Source organism: Gastrolobium bilobum, unplaced genomic scaffold (genome assembly GCF_033153095.1).
Source record: "Gastrolobium bilobum isolate Gb01-03AN ecotype WA unplaced genomic scaffold, APGP_CSIRO_Gbil_v1 utg6975, whole genome shotgun sequence".
Lineage (NCBI taxonomy): Eukaryota > Viridiplantae > Streptophyta > Magnoliopsida > Fabales > Fabaceae > Gastrolobium > Gastrolobium bilobum.
In genome coordinates this window covers 38,773-53,342 of record NW_026899929.1, presented here as the reverse complement: position 1 = coordinate 53,342, position 14,570 = coordinate 38,773, and the positions used below count along the sequence as shown (strand labels likewise).

The 14,570-nt window shown below is 38.9% G+C and overlaps 1 protein-coding gene across 1 annotated transcript in view; it reads left to right on the top strand.

Annotated features, from left to right (window-relative positions):
- The window catches only part of LOC133294235 (uncharacterized), a 46,464-nt gene extending 33,063 nt beyond the window's left edge, over positions 1-13,401 (top strand). Inside the window, 9 exon segments of the mRNA XM_061492891.1 lie at positions 5,111-5,382; positions 6,277-6,737; positions 6,774-7,158; positions 7,237-9,310; positions 9,392-9,521; positions 10,057-10,580; positions 10,705-11,631; positions 12,122-12,283; positions 12,989-13,401. Coding sequence (XP_061348875.1) covers positions 5,111-5,382; positions 6,277-6,737; positions 6,774-7,158; positions 7,237-9,310; positions 9,392-9,521; positions 10,057-10,580; positions 10,705-11,631; positions 12,122-12,283; positions 12,989-13,186 — 5,133 coding nt within the window. The 3' untranslated portion in view covers positions 13,187-13,401.
- The last annotated feature ends 1,169 nt before the right edge of the window (positions 13,402-14,570 follow it).

The window sequence follows — 14,570 nt, the reverse complement described above, 5'->3', positions numbered from 1 at the left end:
ATAAGGATCTTTTTACTTCCCTTACCTTTTCTAATAATCTTCCCTCTGTTACTCTTGCTGATGGCACCAAGGCTCCTGCTCGTGGCATTGGGCAAGCCAAACCAACTCCCTTCTTGACTTTAACCTCTGTTTATTACATCCCTGGCATTCCTTTTAATTTAATTTCTGTTAGTCAATTGACCCATTCTCTTTCTTGCTCTATCACCTTTTCTAAACAGTCTTTTTCTATGCAGGATCCGAGTACGGGGAAGACGATTGGAGCGGGCGGTGAGTCACGAGGTCTCTACTATCTGCATGCACCCTCTGCTCCAGTTGCATGCTCTCTCACAGAGTCTCCTGAGCTTCTCCATAGCCGTCTGGGTCATCCAAGTCTCTCGAAGCTTCAGCATATGGTTCCTTTTTTGTCAGGTCTTAAGTCTTTGAATTGTCAGTCTTGTCAGCAGGGAAAGCATACTCGTTCTTCCTTTGCTAGTAGAGTCAATAAAAGAGCTGCTGCTCCCTTTTCTATTGTTCATTCTGATATTTGGGGTCCGAGTCGGACTATGTCAGTTTTGGGTTTTCAGTATTTTGTAACCTTTATTGATGATTTCTCCCGTTGCACTTGGGTTTATTTAATGAAAAATCGTTCTGAGTTATTTTCAATTTATCAAAAGTTTTGTGCAGAAATAAAAACTCAATTTGGTGCTTCTATTCCAATCTTGCGCAGTGATAATGCAAAAGAGTATGTGTCTCTCGAATTTTCTAAATTTTTGGATACACATGGGACGATACACCAGACTACTTGTCCCTACACTCCACAACAAAATGGAGTCGCTGAACGTAAAAATAGACATCTAGTTGAAACTACACGTACTCTTCTCATTCATATGAACGTCCCACTTCGTTTTTGGGCAGATGCTATTATCACCTCATGTTTCCTTATCAACCGCATGCCCTCTTCTGTGCTAAATAATGATGTTCCCCACAGTATTTTGTTTTCCGGAGCACCTTCTTATCCTCTGCCTTTACATATTTTTGGCTGTACTTGTTTTGTTCATGATCTTACTCCAGGTAAAGACAAGTTGACATCCAAGGCCTTCAAATGTATTTTCCTTGGGTATACCCGTTTTCAAAAAGGGTATCGTTGCTATTCACCTGATCTCAAGCGTTATATCGTTTCTGCTGATGTCACTTTCCTTGATCAGCAGCCTTTTCACTCTACTCCGTCTCCAGTGTCACAAGTTGATCAGGTCCTTCCTGTTCCTTTTCTTGACTTGTCTTTACCAGCTGCAGGTGCCCCTATTCCAGAGGAGCAACCATTTACCTCCATACCTGCAGATCGTTCTCTCCTCACATACCAGCGTCGTCAGCCTGCACCTCCTCCGACTTTGCCTCTTGATGACTTATCGCCCTTTCCCGTCGGCTCTTCTCCTCCGGATCCTCCATCAGAGACTCCTCCCATTGCCCTTCGGAAAGGTATTCGATCCACTCGAAATCCTTATCCCCTTTATTCTTTCTTGAGTTATGACAGACTTTCTTCACAACATTTTACTTTTGTTTCTAGTCTCTCTTCTGTTTCCATCCCTAAAACCACAGGTGAAGCACTATCTCATCCAGGGTGGCGCCAGGCGATGCTTGATGAAATGCAGGCACTTCACTCTAATGGCACTTGGGATCTTGTTCGTGCTCCTCCCGGGAAGTCTGTTGTTGGTTGTCGATGGGTGTTCATAGTTAAAGTTGGTCCTGATGGCACTGTTGATCGCCTTAAAGCTCGCTTAGTGGCCAAGGGATACACACAGATCTTTGGTCTTGATTATGGGGATACCTTTTCTCCTGTTGCTAAGATGGCTTCTGTTCGCCTGTTTCTTGCCCTTGCCGCCATTCATCACTGGCCTCTTCTCCAACTTGATATTAAGAATGCTTTTCTACATGGTGACTTGCAGGAAGAAGTTTATATGGAGCAACCACCAGGTTTTGTTGCTCAGGGGGAGAGTTCTGGAATGATATGTAAACTTCGGAAATCTTTATATGGCCTGAAGCAATCTCCTCGGGCCTGGTTTAGCCGCTTTAGTTCAGTTGTTGAATCCTTTGGCTTAATCAGAAGCAAAGCCGATCATTCTGTCTTTTACCGGCATAGCTCTTCTGGCCAGTGCGTTTATCTCCTGGTCTATGTTGATGACATTATCATTACAGGCAGTGATCAGATCGGGATTGATCAGTTGAAAGAGCATTTATTCAATCATTTTCAGACCAAAGATCTTGGCAGACTTCGATATTTCTTGGGGATCGAAGTTGCACAGTCTAGGCGGGGCATTTCCATCTGTCAGAGGAAGTATGCACTGGATATCCTAGATGAGACTGGAATGTTAGGCTGTAAACCCATTGATACACCTATGGACCCCAATGTTAAGTTATTACCAGGACAGGGGGAGCCACTGCCAGATCCTAGTCGCTACCGTCGACTAGTTGGAAAATTGAATTATCTTACTGTGACAAGGCCAGATATCTCCTTCGCAGTGAGTGTTGCAAGTCAATTTCTTGATTCTCCCTGTGACTCCCATTGGGATGCAGTTATTAGAATTCTCCGATATATTAAAAAGGCGCCAGGAAGAGGTTTATTATATACAAATAAAGGGAGTTCAGAGATCTCTAGTTATTCAGATGCTGACTGGGCAGGTTCTCCTTCAGATAGACGATCCACCTCAGGGTATTGTGTTCTTTTCGGAGGAAATTTGATCTCTTCGAAGAGTAAGAAGCAAACTGTGGTCGCCAGATCCAGTGCGGAGGCAGAATATCGGGCAATGGCAAATGCAACCTGTGAGCTCATCTGGCTGAGACAATTGCTGAAGGAACTTCGTCTCTGTGAACAAAGGCCTATGAAGCTCATTTGTGACAACCAAGCCGCTTTGCATATATCCTCTAACCCAGTCTTTCATGAGAGGACCAAGCATATAGAAATTGACTGTCATTTTGTTAGAGAAAAGATCCAGTCAAGGGAGATCGAGACAGCATTTGTCAATTCCAATGATCAACTTGCGGATGTATTCACTAAAGCTCTTAGAGGTCCCCGAATAGATCATATTTGTAACAAGCTGGGAGCTTTTGATATATACGCACCAGCTTGAGGGGGAGTGTTAGAAATAATAATATTTTATTATTATTAGAATAGTCTAGAATAGTCTAGATTGTGGGCTTGGCCCATTAGGTCATCCCATTAGGTCTTTTTAGTCTCTATAAATAGAGAGCCTCCTTGTACAGACTTATACACTTGAATATACAATATATTTCAGATTCATTTACTATCAAAGAATACTCAGAAGTTGATTATCAATCCTTTCCCTTCAGATTTCTCAGCCTTAGGGATATCAGTTGATGGAACAGAGAGATGACGCCCATGCCCCTGTCCAAAGAGCTAGACACGAACAGTGGCCCAATTCTTGTAATTATCAGAACCCTTCAGTTTGGAAAAGGTAATCGGCCCAACATTAGTACAGATGATTCCTGAGGAAGTTTTGGTAGGAGGAGGGGAGTTAACCTCCGAGAGATCAGGGGACACTGCTGACATTAAAAACAAAATATAAAAGCCGTAAACGAAGGTAAAAGATACCAATCAAGAAGAAACACGCGTCGAAAGTGAGACCCACAAAAAATCAAGCACATATTTGAAGAGAGGAGGAAAAACCAAGCTAGTCTGTCCAGGAACGATGGGAAAAGGACGCCGAAACAGTGCACATGCGTCGGTGAAGGTTGGCTCGTTAGCACCACGCGCAGAGAGAAGGAGCTGCGCGTGGGGACTCCTCTAGTGATGGGTCTTCCACAGACTTGGTCGCCGGAGAGAGGGCTTTGATCGCAGGCTTTTTGGTTGAAATCGACGCCGGAACTGTACTCTGGTGGTCTGAACAGTGACGAACGGTGGTTGTTGGCGGCGGGCAGTGGTTTTGACGGTTGAAGAAACAAGCCGGAGAGACGCACGACATAGAGAACTTGCCGTAGGGACACACGGCTGATGAAAAACTTGCCGGGAGAAGGCACGGAAAAATAGAAGAGAACACCTAAGTAGTGAGCTTAGGGTTTTAGCGGAAGTGAAACGAAAAAGCTTTGGTACCAACTTGAGATTAAAGAATAATTGTATATTGAATAATAGTGTGTTACAATGTAAAAGAGCTTTCTGTTTTAAGAGATTAAAAGACCTAATAAGCTAAGCCCACAAGATGTGGGACTATATACACTGAACTATTCTAACAACTACTCTTAATAGTTTGAAAGCATTAGGTTGAGGCTTAATGGGCCTGAGCAGTTCTTGCTAGATTAGGTTTTGCTGCAAATTCGAGTAAGAAATAACTAGGGATTTGGTGTGGTGAAGGTCTAATGCTGTCTGCCATGGATATTAGATTGGGTTGTTGATGAAACTAAAAAAATTAGTGCTGAAGATGAAAAATGAAAATCATTCAGGTATCTTAATTATGTTTCTTCGGCATCAGACCCAAGAAAAAGAGAAACATGCTGGCTAGGGTTTTCCACAATTTTTTTTTTTTCATTCTCTGTCTCTCTTTTTGTAGCTTGTTACCTAACTTGTATTGGACTAGCCAGACCTGGGACTACTTTATCAAAGAGCATTTGACAGAAATGTGTATATTGTGTACGCACGGTCTATCTCATTGGTGTCATAAGTGAATAAGTACAGGAGATAATCAAGGACTAGTTACAGAGCTAAGCTCAATTAACTGCAGATCTAATAAACAACTTTTTTTTTGGATGAATAACCAAGGATAGATAGCGAGTATAGAGCAGTAGTAAGAGTTCAAATTCAATAAACAACCTATTTGCAAAGATGCAAGGTTAAGGCTGTGTACAAGGATTTTCTCACCTCTACCCTCCCAGGTGAGATTTGATGGAGAGTTCTTTTTTGAAATACCAAGGACTAATTTTATTTTTTGGTATTTTTTTTTCTAAGGATACCTTATCCTCCAGAATTTTACTTGCTCTTTTTTCTATTATTAATAGAAAATTCTTCTTAGAAAACACTTATATGCTTGATTTTTCTTGTTTGTGATTGTTAACTGAGAGCATTTTTGTCTGGACTGCTTTCATAAATCTATTTTGAATCGGAGTGAAATTGTTTTGTCATCAGGTGTCAATATCAACATGGGAAGAAGGACATTCACATCCATGCCAGAATTTTTCAATAAGCATTGATCCATCATCTTCTGTTATGAGGAATCCATTTTCAGAAAAAAAATGGAGAAAGTTCCAATTATCAAGACTATTTAGCAGCTCCAATGCTGCGATAAAAATGCATGTAATAGATGTGAGTTTATATTCAGAAGGGACTACAATCATTGATCGATGGCTTCTGGTACTGAGCCTGGGTTCTGGGCAAACGAGAAATATGGCTCTTGATAGGTATCATTTTATGCGAAGAATGTAGTGGATATTATGTGTCTTCTATTTATGCTCAAAATGCATGAATGTCAATAATCCATGTTGACGTTTTGCGATAACTTGGTTGTTTTGTTGTTTGCCTTGTATAACTTTACTAGAAGACCTGTTCACTTTTTGATAGCTCATTTTAAGAAAGATAAAGTACTTTCTCTTCCTAAACAAAATAATAAGAAGATAAAAAGAGCGAGAGGTTTATGAATGTGTGCGGTAATTTCACATAGTTTGGTTTGTTTCTTGGAAAATACTCATTTTCTTTGAGAATGGCTCCTTTAAATGTAACATCCCCCTAAATTTTAAATTAAAATCTATCAGTTGAGAGGATAATGATTTTTATTATTATTGTTATTATTAAAAAAAAAAATGGCATGCAAAATGAGGGGAGAACATGTCTTAATCTTAAGCAAGAGTTCGTACCCAGTCATATACAGTGTTTTAATGTCTTTTGTCCTCTGCCTGTTCATGCTTCGGTTGTTTTCTTTGATGTACTTATGATAGAAAATTATGTTTGGTGTTTGGAACAAAGTTTTGTTTGAGGCTTACTTGACTGCAATGGTTTAATGGGACTGGAAGCTTTGATGTTTACTTCTTGCCGTTGGTCTTGATATTTAATTTAGACTTTTTTTTTCTTTACACCTTTTTAAGGGATATTTTATCTTGTTCTTTTGCAATTTGTTATTTGTTCTGTTTCAATTGAAAGTTGGAAGGTGGGTAAACAAGTCTCAATTTACCTTTGAAGTTGACTGGTAGTAAACATGATTAAAGTTTAACCATCCAAATTTTGTCTATCTCTTAAATTTTTTATTCCAAAGAAATTTGTTAAATAGCATCTATTGAACTTTCAAATTTTCTCCTCAGGCGGTATCTGGCTTACAATTTGACTCCTGTTGCTGGAATAGCAGCACTTATATCCAGAAATGGTCATCATGCCAATGTTTACTCAATGAGTTCGATTATGACCCCTCTTCCTTTGTCTGGTTGTATAAACATTCCTGTTACTGTCCTAGGTTGTTTCCTTGTGTGTCACAATAGAGGTCGTTATCTCTTTAAATACCAAGACAGAGGTGCTTCAGCTGAGGGACACTTTGATGCCGGAAATCAATTAATTGAATCTTGGAACAGAGAGCTGATGTCTTGTGTATGTGATTCCTATGTTGAAATGGCTTTGGAGATTCAGAAGCTAAGAAGAGATGTTTCAAGTTCTATAATTGATTCTGGTGCCTATCCTGCGATTAATCTCTCTTTGAAGGCTTGTGGAGATCAGATCTACTCCTTCTGGCCACGTTCTTCAGAAAGGCATGTTCTGACTGATCAACTTGGTGATCACAATTACACCCCTTCAAGTACAACAGCAGTTCTTAAAGCTGATTGGGAATGCCTTAAAGAACGCGTAATTCATCCATTTTATTCTCGTATTGTTGATCTTCCAGTGTGGCAGCTGTACTCAGGAAACTTAGTCAAGGCTGAAGAAGGCATGTTTCTTTCACAGCCTGGGAATGGGATGATTGGTAGTTTACTTCCTGCTACTGTTTGCAGCTTTGTAAAAGAGCATTATCCTGTATTTTCTGTACCTTGGGAATTGGTGACTGAAATCCAAGCTGTGGGTTTTTCAGTGCGTGAAATTAGACCTAAAATGGTTCGGGATCTCCTAAAAATTTCTTCAAAATCAATCACTCTGCGATCCATTGACATGTATATAGATGTTCTTGAGTACTGCTTATCAGATTATCAGGAAACAGGGTCATCCAGCATGCCCAGAGATGATGCACCAATTGGTCCTGTTAGTACTAATGCTTTTTGCCAAGAAACTGATGTCAGAAGCACTTCTTCTCAGGAGTCTAATATCCACAGCTCCACAGGCATAGCTACTCAGGGAGCAGCCAGTTCTGCAGATGCATTGGAAATGATGACAAGTTTAGGGAAGGCTTTATTTGATTTTGGTCGGGGTGTTGTTGAAGATATTGGTAGAGCAGGACCATCGGCTTACAAGAATGCTGTGACAGGCATAGGTCAAAATAGGGACCCGAAGTTTATATCAATTGCTGCAGAACTCAAAGGTTTACCATGCCCAACTGCAACTAGCCATTTAAAAAAGTTGGGCTCAACTGAACTTTGGATTGGGAATAAGGAGCAACAATCATTAATGGTTCCCTTAGGAGAAAAATTTATTCATCCTAAAGTATTAGACAGACCTCTCTTGGGTGACATTTTTTCTAACTTTTACCTTCAAGCGCTATTGAAACTGCAGAATTTTTCTCTTAATCTTCTAGCCAATCATATGAAACTAATTTTCCATGAAGACTGGGTGAACCATGTAATGGGATCAAATATGGCTCCGTGGCTCTCATGGGAGAAACTGCCTAGTTCTGGTGGTCAAGGGGGTCCTTCTCCTGAATGGATTAGGATATTCTGGAAAAGTTTCAGGGGATCACAAGAAGAATTATCTCTTTTCTCTCATTGGCCCCTAATTCCTGCTTTTCTTGGTAGGCCAGTCTTATGCCGTGTAAGAGAGCGGCATCTGGTCTTCATTCCTCCTTTTGTGCAACCAACATTAACGAGTGGCATTTTAGAAAGAGAATCCACTGAAAATTATGGGGGTGAGGTTAGGGTATCTAGGGATAATAATTCTGAAGCTGAGTTAGCTGTGTCCTTCATTTCAGCTTTTGAAAGATTCAAAAATAGTTATCCCTGGTTGTTGTCAATGTTAAACCAGTGTAATATACCCATATTTGATGAGGCATTTATAGATTGCGCTGCTTCATGCAATTGTTTTTCTATGCCTGATCAACCACTAGGCCAAGTTATTGCATCCAAACTTGTGGCAGCTAAGCAAGCTGGATATTTCAATGAACCTACTAACTTCTCAGCTTCAAATTGTGATGAGCTTTTTTCACTTTTTTCTGATGAATTCATTTCCAATGGCTTTCACTATGCACCGGAAGAAATTGAAGTTTTGCGTTCTCTCCCTATATATAAAACAGTTGTTGGTTCTTATACTAAGTTGCAAGGTCAAGATCAGTGTATGATCCATTCAAATTCATTTTTTAAACCACATGAAGAGCATTGTCTTTCTTATGCCACAGATTCACATGAAAGTTCATTTCTTCGAGCCCTTGGGGTGCTGGAGTTGCGTGATCAACAGATCTTAGTACGCTTTGGCTTGCCTGGCTTTGACAGGAAGCCTCAGAATGAGCAAGAGGAAATACTAATATACGTTTTTAAAAATTGGCATGATCTTCAGTCAAATCAATTGGTGGTTGAAGCTCTGAAAGAGACTAAATTTGTGAGAAATTCTGATGAATTTTCAACAGATCTGTTAAAGCCCATAGAACTATTTGATCCTGATGATGCTATATTAATTTCTATTTTCTTTGGTGAGAGAAGAAAATTTCCTGGAGAAAGGTTCAGTACTAATGGATGGCTTCAAATATTAAGGAAACTGGGCCTTAGAACTGCTACTGAAGTAGATGTAATAATTGAATGTGCCAAAAGAGTTGAGTTTCTTGGATTTGAGTGCATGAAATCAGGTGAGTCGGATGATTTTGAGGCAGACATGACCAACTCTCATCCTGAAGTTTCACCAGAAGTGTGGGCATTAGGAGGATCTGTAGTTGAATTTGTTTTCTCCAACTTCGCTCTTTTCTTTAGCAACAACTTCTGTGATCTTCTTGGCAAGATTGCCTGTGTACCTGCTGAACTGGGGTTTCCAAGTGTTGGTTGCAAGAGGGTTCTTGCTTCATATAGTGAAGCTATTTTGTCTAAAGATTGGCCTCTAGCTTGGAGTTGTGCTCCCATTCTTTCCAAACAACACATTGTTCCACCAGAGTATTCTTGGGGAGCTTTCCATCTACGGAGTCCTCCAGCTTTTTCCACAGTTTTGAAGCATTTGCAAGTAAAAATTATACTTTTGGTTTACTTTTTCCTTCTGTATGACTTATTAAATGCATTTCATGCTAACATTGTTTTACCCTAGGTAATCGGGAAAAATGGAGGTGAAGATACTCTTGCTCATTGGCCCATTGCTTCCGGAATGAACATTGAGGAGTGTACCTGTGAGATTTTAAAATATTTAGACAAAATTTGGGGTTCCCTTTCTTCCTCAGGTGCTTTACTATTCTCATCTTATTGCATTTGGGCAAAGGGTTGAGGGAAAAAAAATAGTCTGATTCTGCCAACCTGAAATACAGTACTTTTATTTTCAATGTGATTTTGCATTGCTCTTGGGGTTTGGCATGATAATATTTCAGGATGGGCTACTGTGATCCCCTACGTTTCTTATTAGATATAAAACCATTCATGAACCTTCACCCAGAACCTTAAGCTTTTGGAAGAGTTGATTCTTGACATAGTATCAGGGCTTTTATGACCTAGTTATTGTGAGTTTGATCTTTTTTGCCCTCATTCTTGACACTATGCAATTCATCCAACCTTGAGAAAGTCTTGTACATGATCTGTTTTTCTTGGTTTTCTGGTCAGAGAGGGAAAGGCAAGGGATCCTTTATCTCCTTTATTGTTAACATTATGCACTGTTGATTAAGTTGTTTTGCTTAAGTTGATGGTATAGCAACCTAGAAGGCATAAAAGTGTATAAGGGGGTACATCATCTTAATGTATTTCTAATCACTTTTTCTTTTCCAGATGTGGCAGAGCTACAGGGAGTGGCTTTTTTGCCTGCTGCAAATGGAACGCGCCTAGTGACTGCTGATGCTCTTTTCGCTCGTTTGATGATTAATTTGTCTCCATTTGCTTTTGAACTTCCCACTGTATATCTACCATTCGTGAAGATTCTTAAAGATTTGGGGCTTCAGGACATGCTAACACTTACTGCTGCAAAGGATCTTCTCTTAAACCTTCAGAAAGCCTGTGGATATCAGCATTTAAATCCAAATGAGCTCCGTGCTGTGATGGAAATTTTGAATTTTATTTGTGATCAGATTGTTGAAGGGAACACATTTGATGGGTCTAACTGGAAATCAGAAGCCATTGTTCCTGATGATGGCTGCAGACTTGTTCGCTCAGCATCCTGTGTTTATGTTGATTCGTATGGTTCTCGATATGTTAAATGTATTGATACTTCCAGAATTAGATTTGTCCATGCAGATCTTCCTGAGAGAGTATGTACTGTCCTGGACATCAAAAAATTGTCTGATGTTGTCATAGAGGTAGCAAGATTTCAGATACATTTTCCTATTTAATGTTATCTTCTGTTTTGCTGTTAATGATTTTACGTTATTTTTGTCTGCATATGGCTTTTACTTACCGGAATGTCTCTGTTTGGGCTTTTAGGAACTAGATGAGAATCAGAAGTTACAGTATTTGGGATCTATCGGTTCTGTTTTTCTAGTGACCATCAAACAGAAGTTATCAAGCAGATCCCTTCAAACTGCAGTATGGACGGTTGTTAATAGCATGGCCAGTTACGTTCCTGCATTCAATAGATTTTCATTGGATGAAATAGAATGCTTACTGAACTCTACTGCAGAAAAGGTGCAATTTGTTAAGCATCTAAATACAAGGTTTTTGCTCTTGCCCAATTTAGTAGATGTTACACGTGCAGCCAAAGATTTTGTTATCCCAGAGTGGAAGAACGAATCTGCACATCAAACTCTTTATTTTATGAACCAATCAAGATCCTGTATTCTAGTTGCTGAACCACCATCTTATATTTCCCTTTTTGATCTCATTGCTATTGTAGTCAGCCAGGTATTAGACTCTCCTATCATATTGCCTATTGGATCCTTATTAGTTTGTCCTGAAGGATCTGAGGTTGCAGTTGTTAATGTTTTAAAACTTTGCTCTGACAAGAAAGAAGTTGAACCCATAAATGGAACCAGCAATATGGTTGGCAAAGAAATATTGCCACAAGATGCTCGTCTTGTGCAGTTCCATCCATTGAGGCCCTTTTATTCTGGTGAAATAGTGGCTTGGCGGTCTCAACACGGAGAAAAACTGAAATATGGTAAGGTTCCTGAGGATGTCAGACCATCAGCTGGTCAAGCTCTGTACAGATTTAAGATTGAAGTTGCACCAGGAGTGACACAGACTTTCCTTTCATCACAAGTATTTTCATTTAAAAGTGTAGCAGCAAGCAGTCCCCTAAAAGAAACATTGGTGCATGATAGCCCTATAGTAGGCAGTAACAGGCCTCATGTTGAGTTCCCAGAGAGTTCAGGAAGGGGAGAAAGCTACTCTCAGGTTTAGCCCTCTGAACTTGTTAATAATGAGAAGTATCTGTTTGGCATGCTCTACGCATTCAACTTCTTCAACCTTTATTTTCTCATCATTTATGTAGGAAAGAGGATTTCTCTAAACGTAAATCCGTAGTCATTACAGGCATTGTAATTCATGACCCCTTCATGTGCTTCCCAATAACACGCACATGAACAATAAGTATCCGCACATATAAGAGTCGAGATAGTTGTTTTGGTTCAATGAAACCTAAAGAATGAATTATGACTTTTTTCTTGTTTTACTTGTTTAATTTGGGGCAAAGGTGAGAGAAACAGGAAGCATATAGTCCTTTTCAACTGCTAGCTATTTTGCTTAAGGTTATCTATCTTTAACTGTTGCGTAGGTTGTTGCCGGTAATCTTTCTCAATAAACGTATTTATTCATATTGTTACATCTTTTGAATTGCTTGGATGTCTTAATATGCTTAAACTGAATGAGAATTGTGTGTGAACAGGTGCAGCCTTTGAGAGAGCAGTCTGGCAAAGTTTCTGCTGCAGAACTGGTGCAGGCTGTCAATGAAATACTCTCTGCTGCCGGGATCAATATGGATGTGGAGAAGCAGGCTCTACTTCAGAGAACAATAAATTTGCAAGAAAATCTAAGAGAATCTCAGGCAGTGCTTCTGTTGGAGCAGGTTGGTGATTTTTTTTTATAAGTACTATGATTTCCGAGTGATCTGTGAAATTTTGACAAGGACACGTGTTAAATCTTTAGGTATTGGCTCTTCCATTATCTTTGTTATCTTCTGTCTGTATGGATGTTTCAATTCCTGGAACAGTTACAATTTTCCCACCATTCGTCCATTTCTTTACCACCCTGCAAACCAAAGAAAATATTATTTTCTCTCTGAAGAGGAATTTGGCATATAGATATTTTAATTTCCCAATAATTTGAAAACCTATTTGTAATTTGTTTGAGTATGAGATCTACAAAATTTAATATCCCATGTTGGTATCACTTATCAAACATGAAAATATTGAATTTTTGTCTGCATTTTATATTCAAATATCTTATAACTAGATTTCTAATTGGGGAATTTGGATATCCACTTACCAAATGCCTCCATAGGTTTTCCTGGCAACTGTGCTCCTTCAGGCTTCTTGATTCAGTCGGATACTATATGGGGGGAAGCATGCCACTTCTAAGTATCAATTGAAGAATATTGCATCTATATTGCTTAGCAGTTGTTTAAGGCTTTGTGGATGGTTAATAGTTTTATAATGTATAACAAAGTAATATGATTGAACAAAGTAGTTTCCTAGATTCTTAATGATGGACATATCTGGTAGAGTTAAATTGTAAGTTTGAAATAACATGCTACATTATATTAATTGTACAGGAAAAGGTTGAAAGGGCAACAAAAGAGGCTGATACAGCAAAATCAGCATGGATTTGTCGGGTTTGTCTGAGTGCGGAGGTTGATATAACAATAGTTCCTTGTGGTCATGTATTGTGTCGGAGATGTTCTTCTGCAGTATCAAGGTGTCCCTTTTGTCGGCTTCAGGTTACAAAGGCTATCAGAATTTTCCGGCCATAGCATCTATGCTGCTTGATAAGCATTTGGACATTGTTTCTAAAGTTCCACTCGCCAATGTGGGCTAATTGTTGTGTAAAAAGTATTTTTTGCTATTCTTTGATAAGAAAACAATTAATCAGCTGCATATAGACTCTGATTTGAATATCATTTTGTGATGGAGCCCAAATAAATGGGTGGTTTTGATGCTTTCAAGTTAATAGGCCTCTCTCTCTCTCTCTCTCTCTCTCTCTCTCTCTCTCTCTCTCTCTCTCTCTCTCTCTCTCAATGTATGTTATTTTCAGTTTATTTATTTATTTTTATTTTAAGCTGATAATTATGGAAGGTCATGGGTGTGAATATGAAAAATAGCCTCTTTGCAAATATACAAGGGTAAGTTATGTATAAGGATTGCTCTGACTCTTATTCTCACTCGTCGGTGTTTAATAGAGAGTGATTTATTTTGAGTACTATGGAAAAATCTTTTTGGTATTCTTGGAAAACTCAGTGGGGAGATTCTTGTATAAACCTAGGCATCTAATTTGGGTGCACTAAACGGGTAATAAGGTTTTTTAGATGATTTTGCTTTTCTACATGAGTTTCTGCTTTAACTTATTAAAAGCAAGTCGTATTCTACTGTTTCTATTTTGCAATGTCTATGTTTTAAGATCAGCTTTAGAATTTGATATACAAGCAAATTTTTACTAGACTAGATTAGTGAATTTGCCAAAAAAAAAAAAAATGACGATATAAACTGGGATGTCCATATGGGTATAAGAATAGTAGACAAATCTAGGACCCTGTCACGACCCATTTTTGACTCCTGGGTGGCATAGGGAAGAGAAATTAGAAAGCCTATTAATTAAGGTCTAAGCAGACTGTTGTATGTAACTAAACAATGAAGAGCAACGTGAACTGAAAACATCTTGAGAAAAAGCAGTACTTTTCTACTACTTGTCTAGTTCATGTACAAAACAAAACCTTATAAATAACTACTAAAAAAACCATCAATGAAACTATTTCATGGTAAGACTAACTAATGAATGATGATTTAAAACAGTCATTTGTAACTCTATGAAATAGTGATAGGCCTCTAAAGTTAAAATAGTATTTGTTCGGGAGTGATTGTTACTGTTTTTTGGTAGTTGCTTTTAAGTTTTGCTGTATCGGTGTCCTGTTTTGTGTTAAGAGGCAGTTAATTCAGTTATTGGCTTATTGCATCTTTCTTGGATAGATGACTTGTGCGCTGTTTGCTGCAAGTAATGCTACGTGAGGAATATGATGGCTGAGATTGCTGCAATAGTGCTGCATACAAGGAAGATAAGGTGGAAAGAGAGAATGGACCACTGAAATGGAGAAAGGACCATCCTACAAAAGAAAAGGCAATCTTCCTTTTTGATGTTATGTG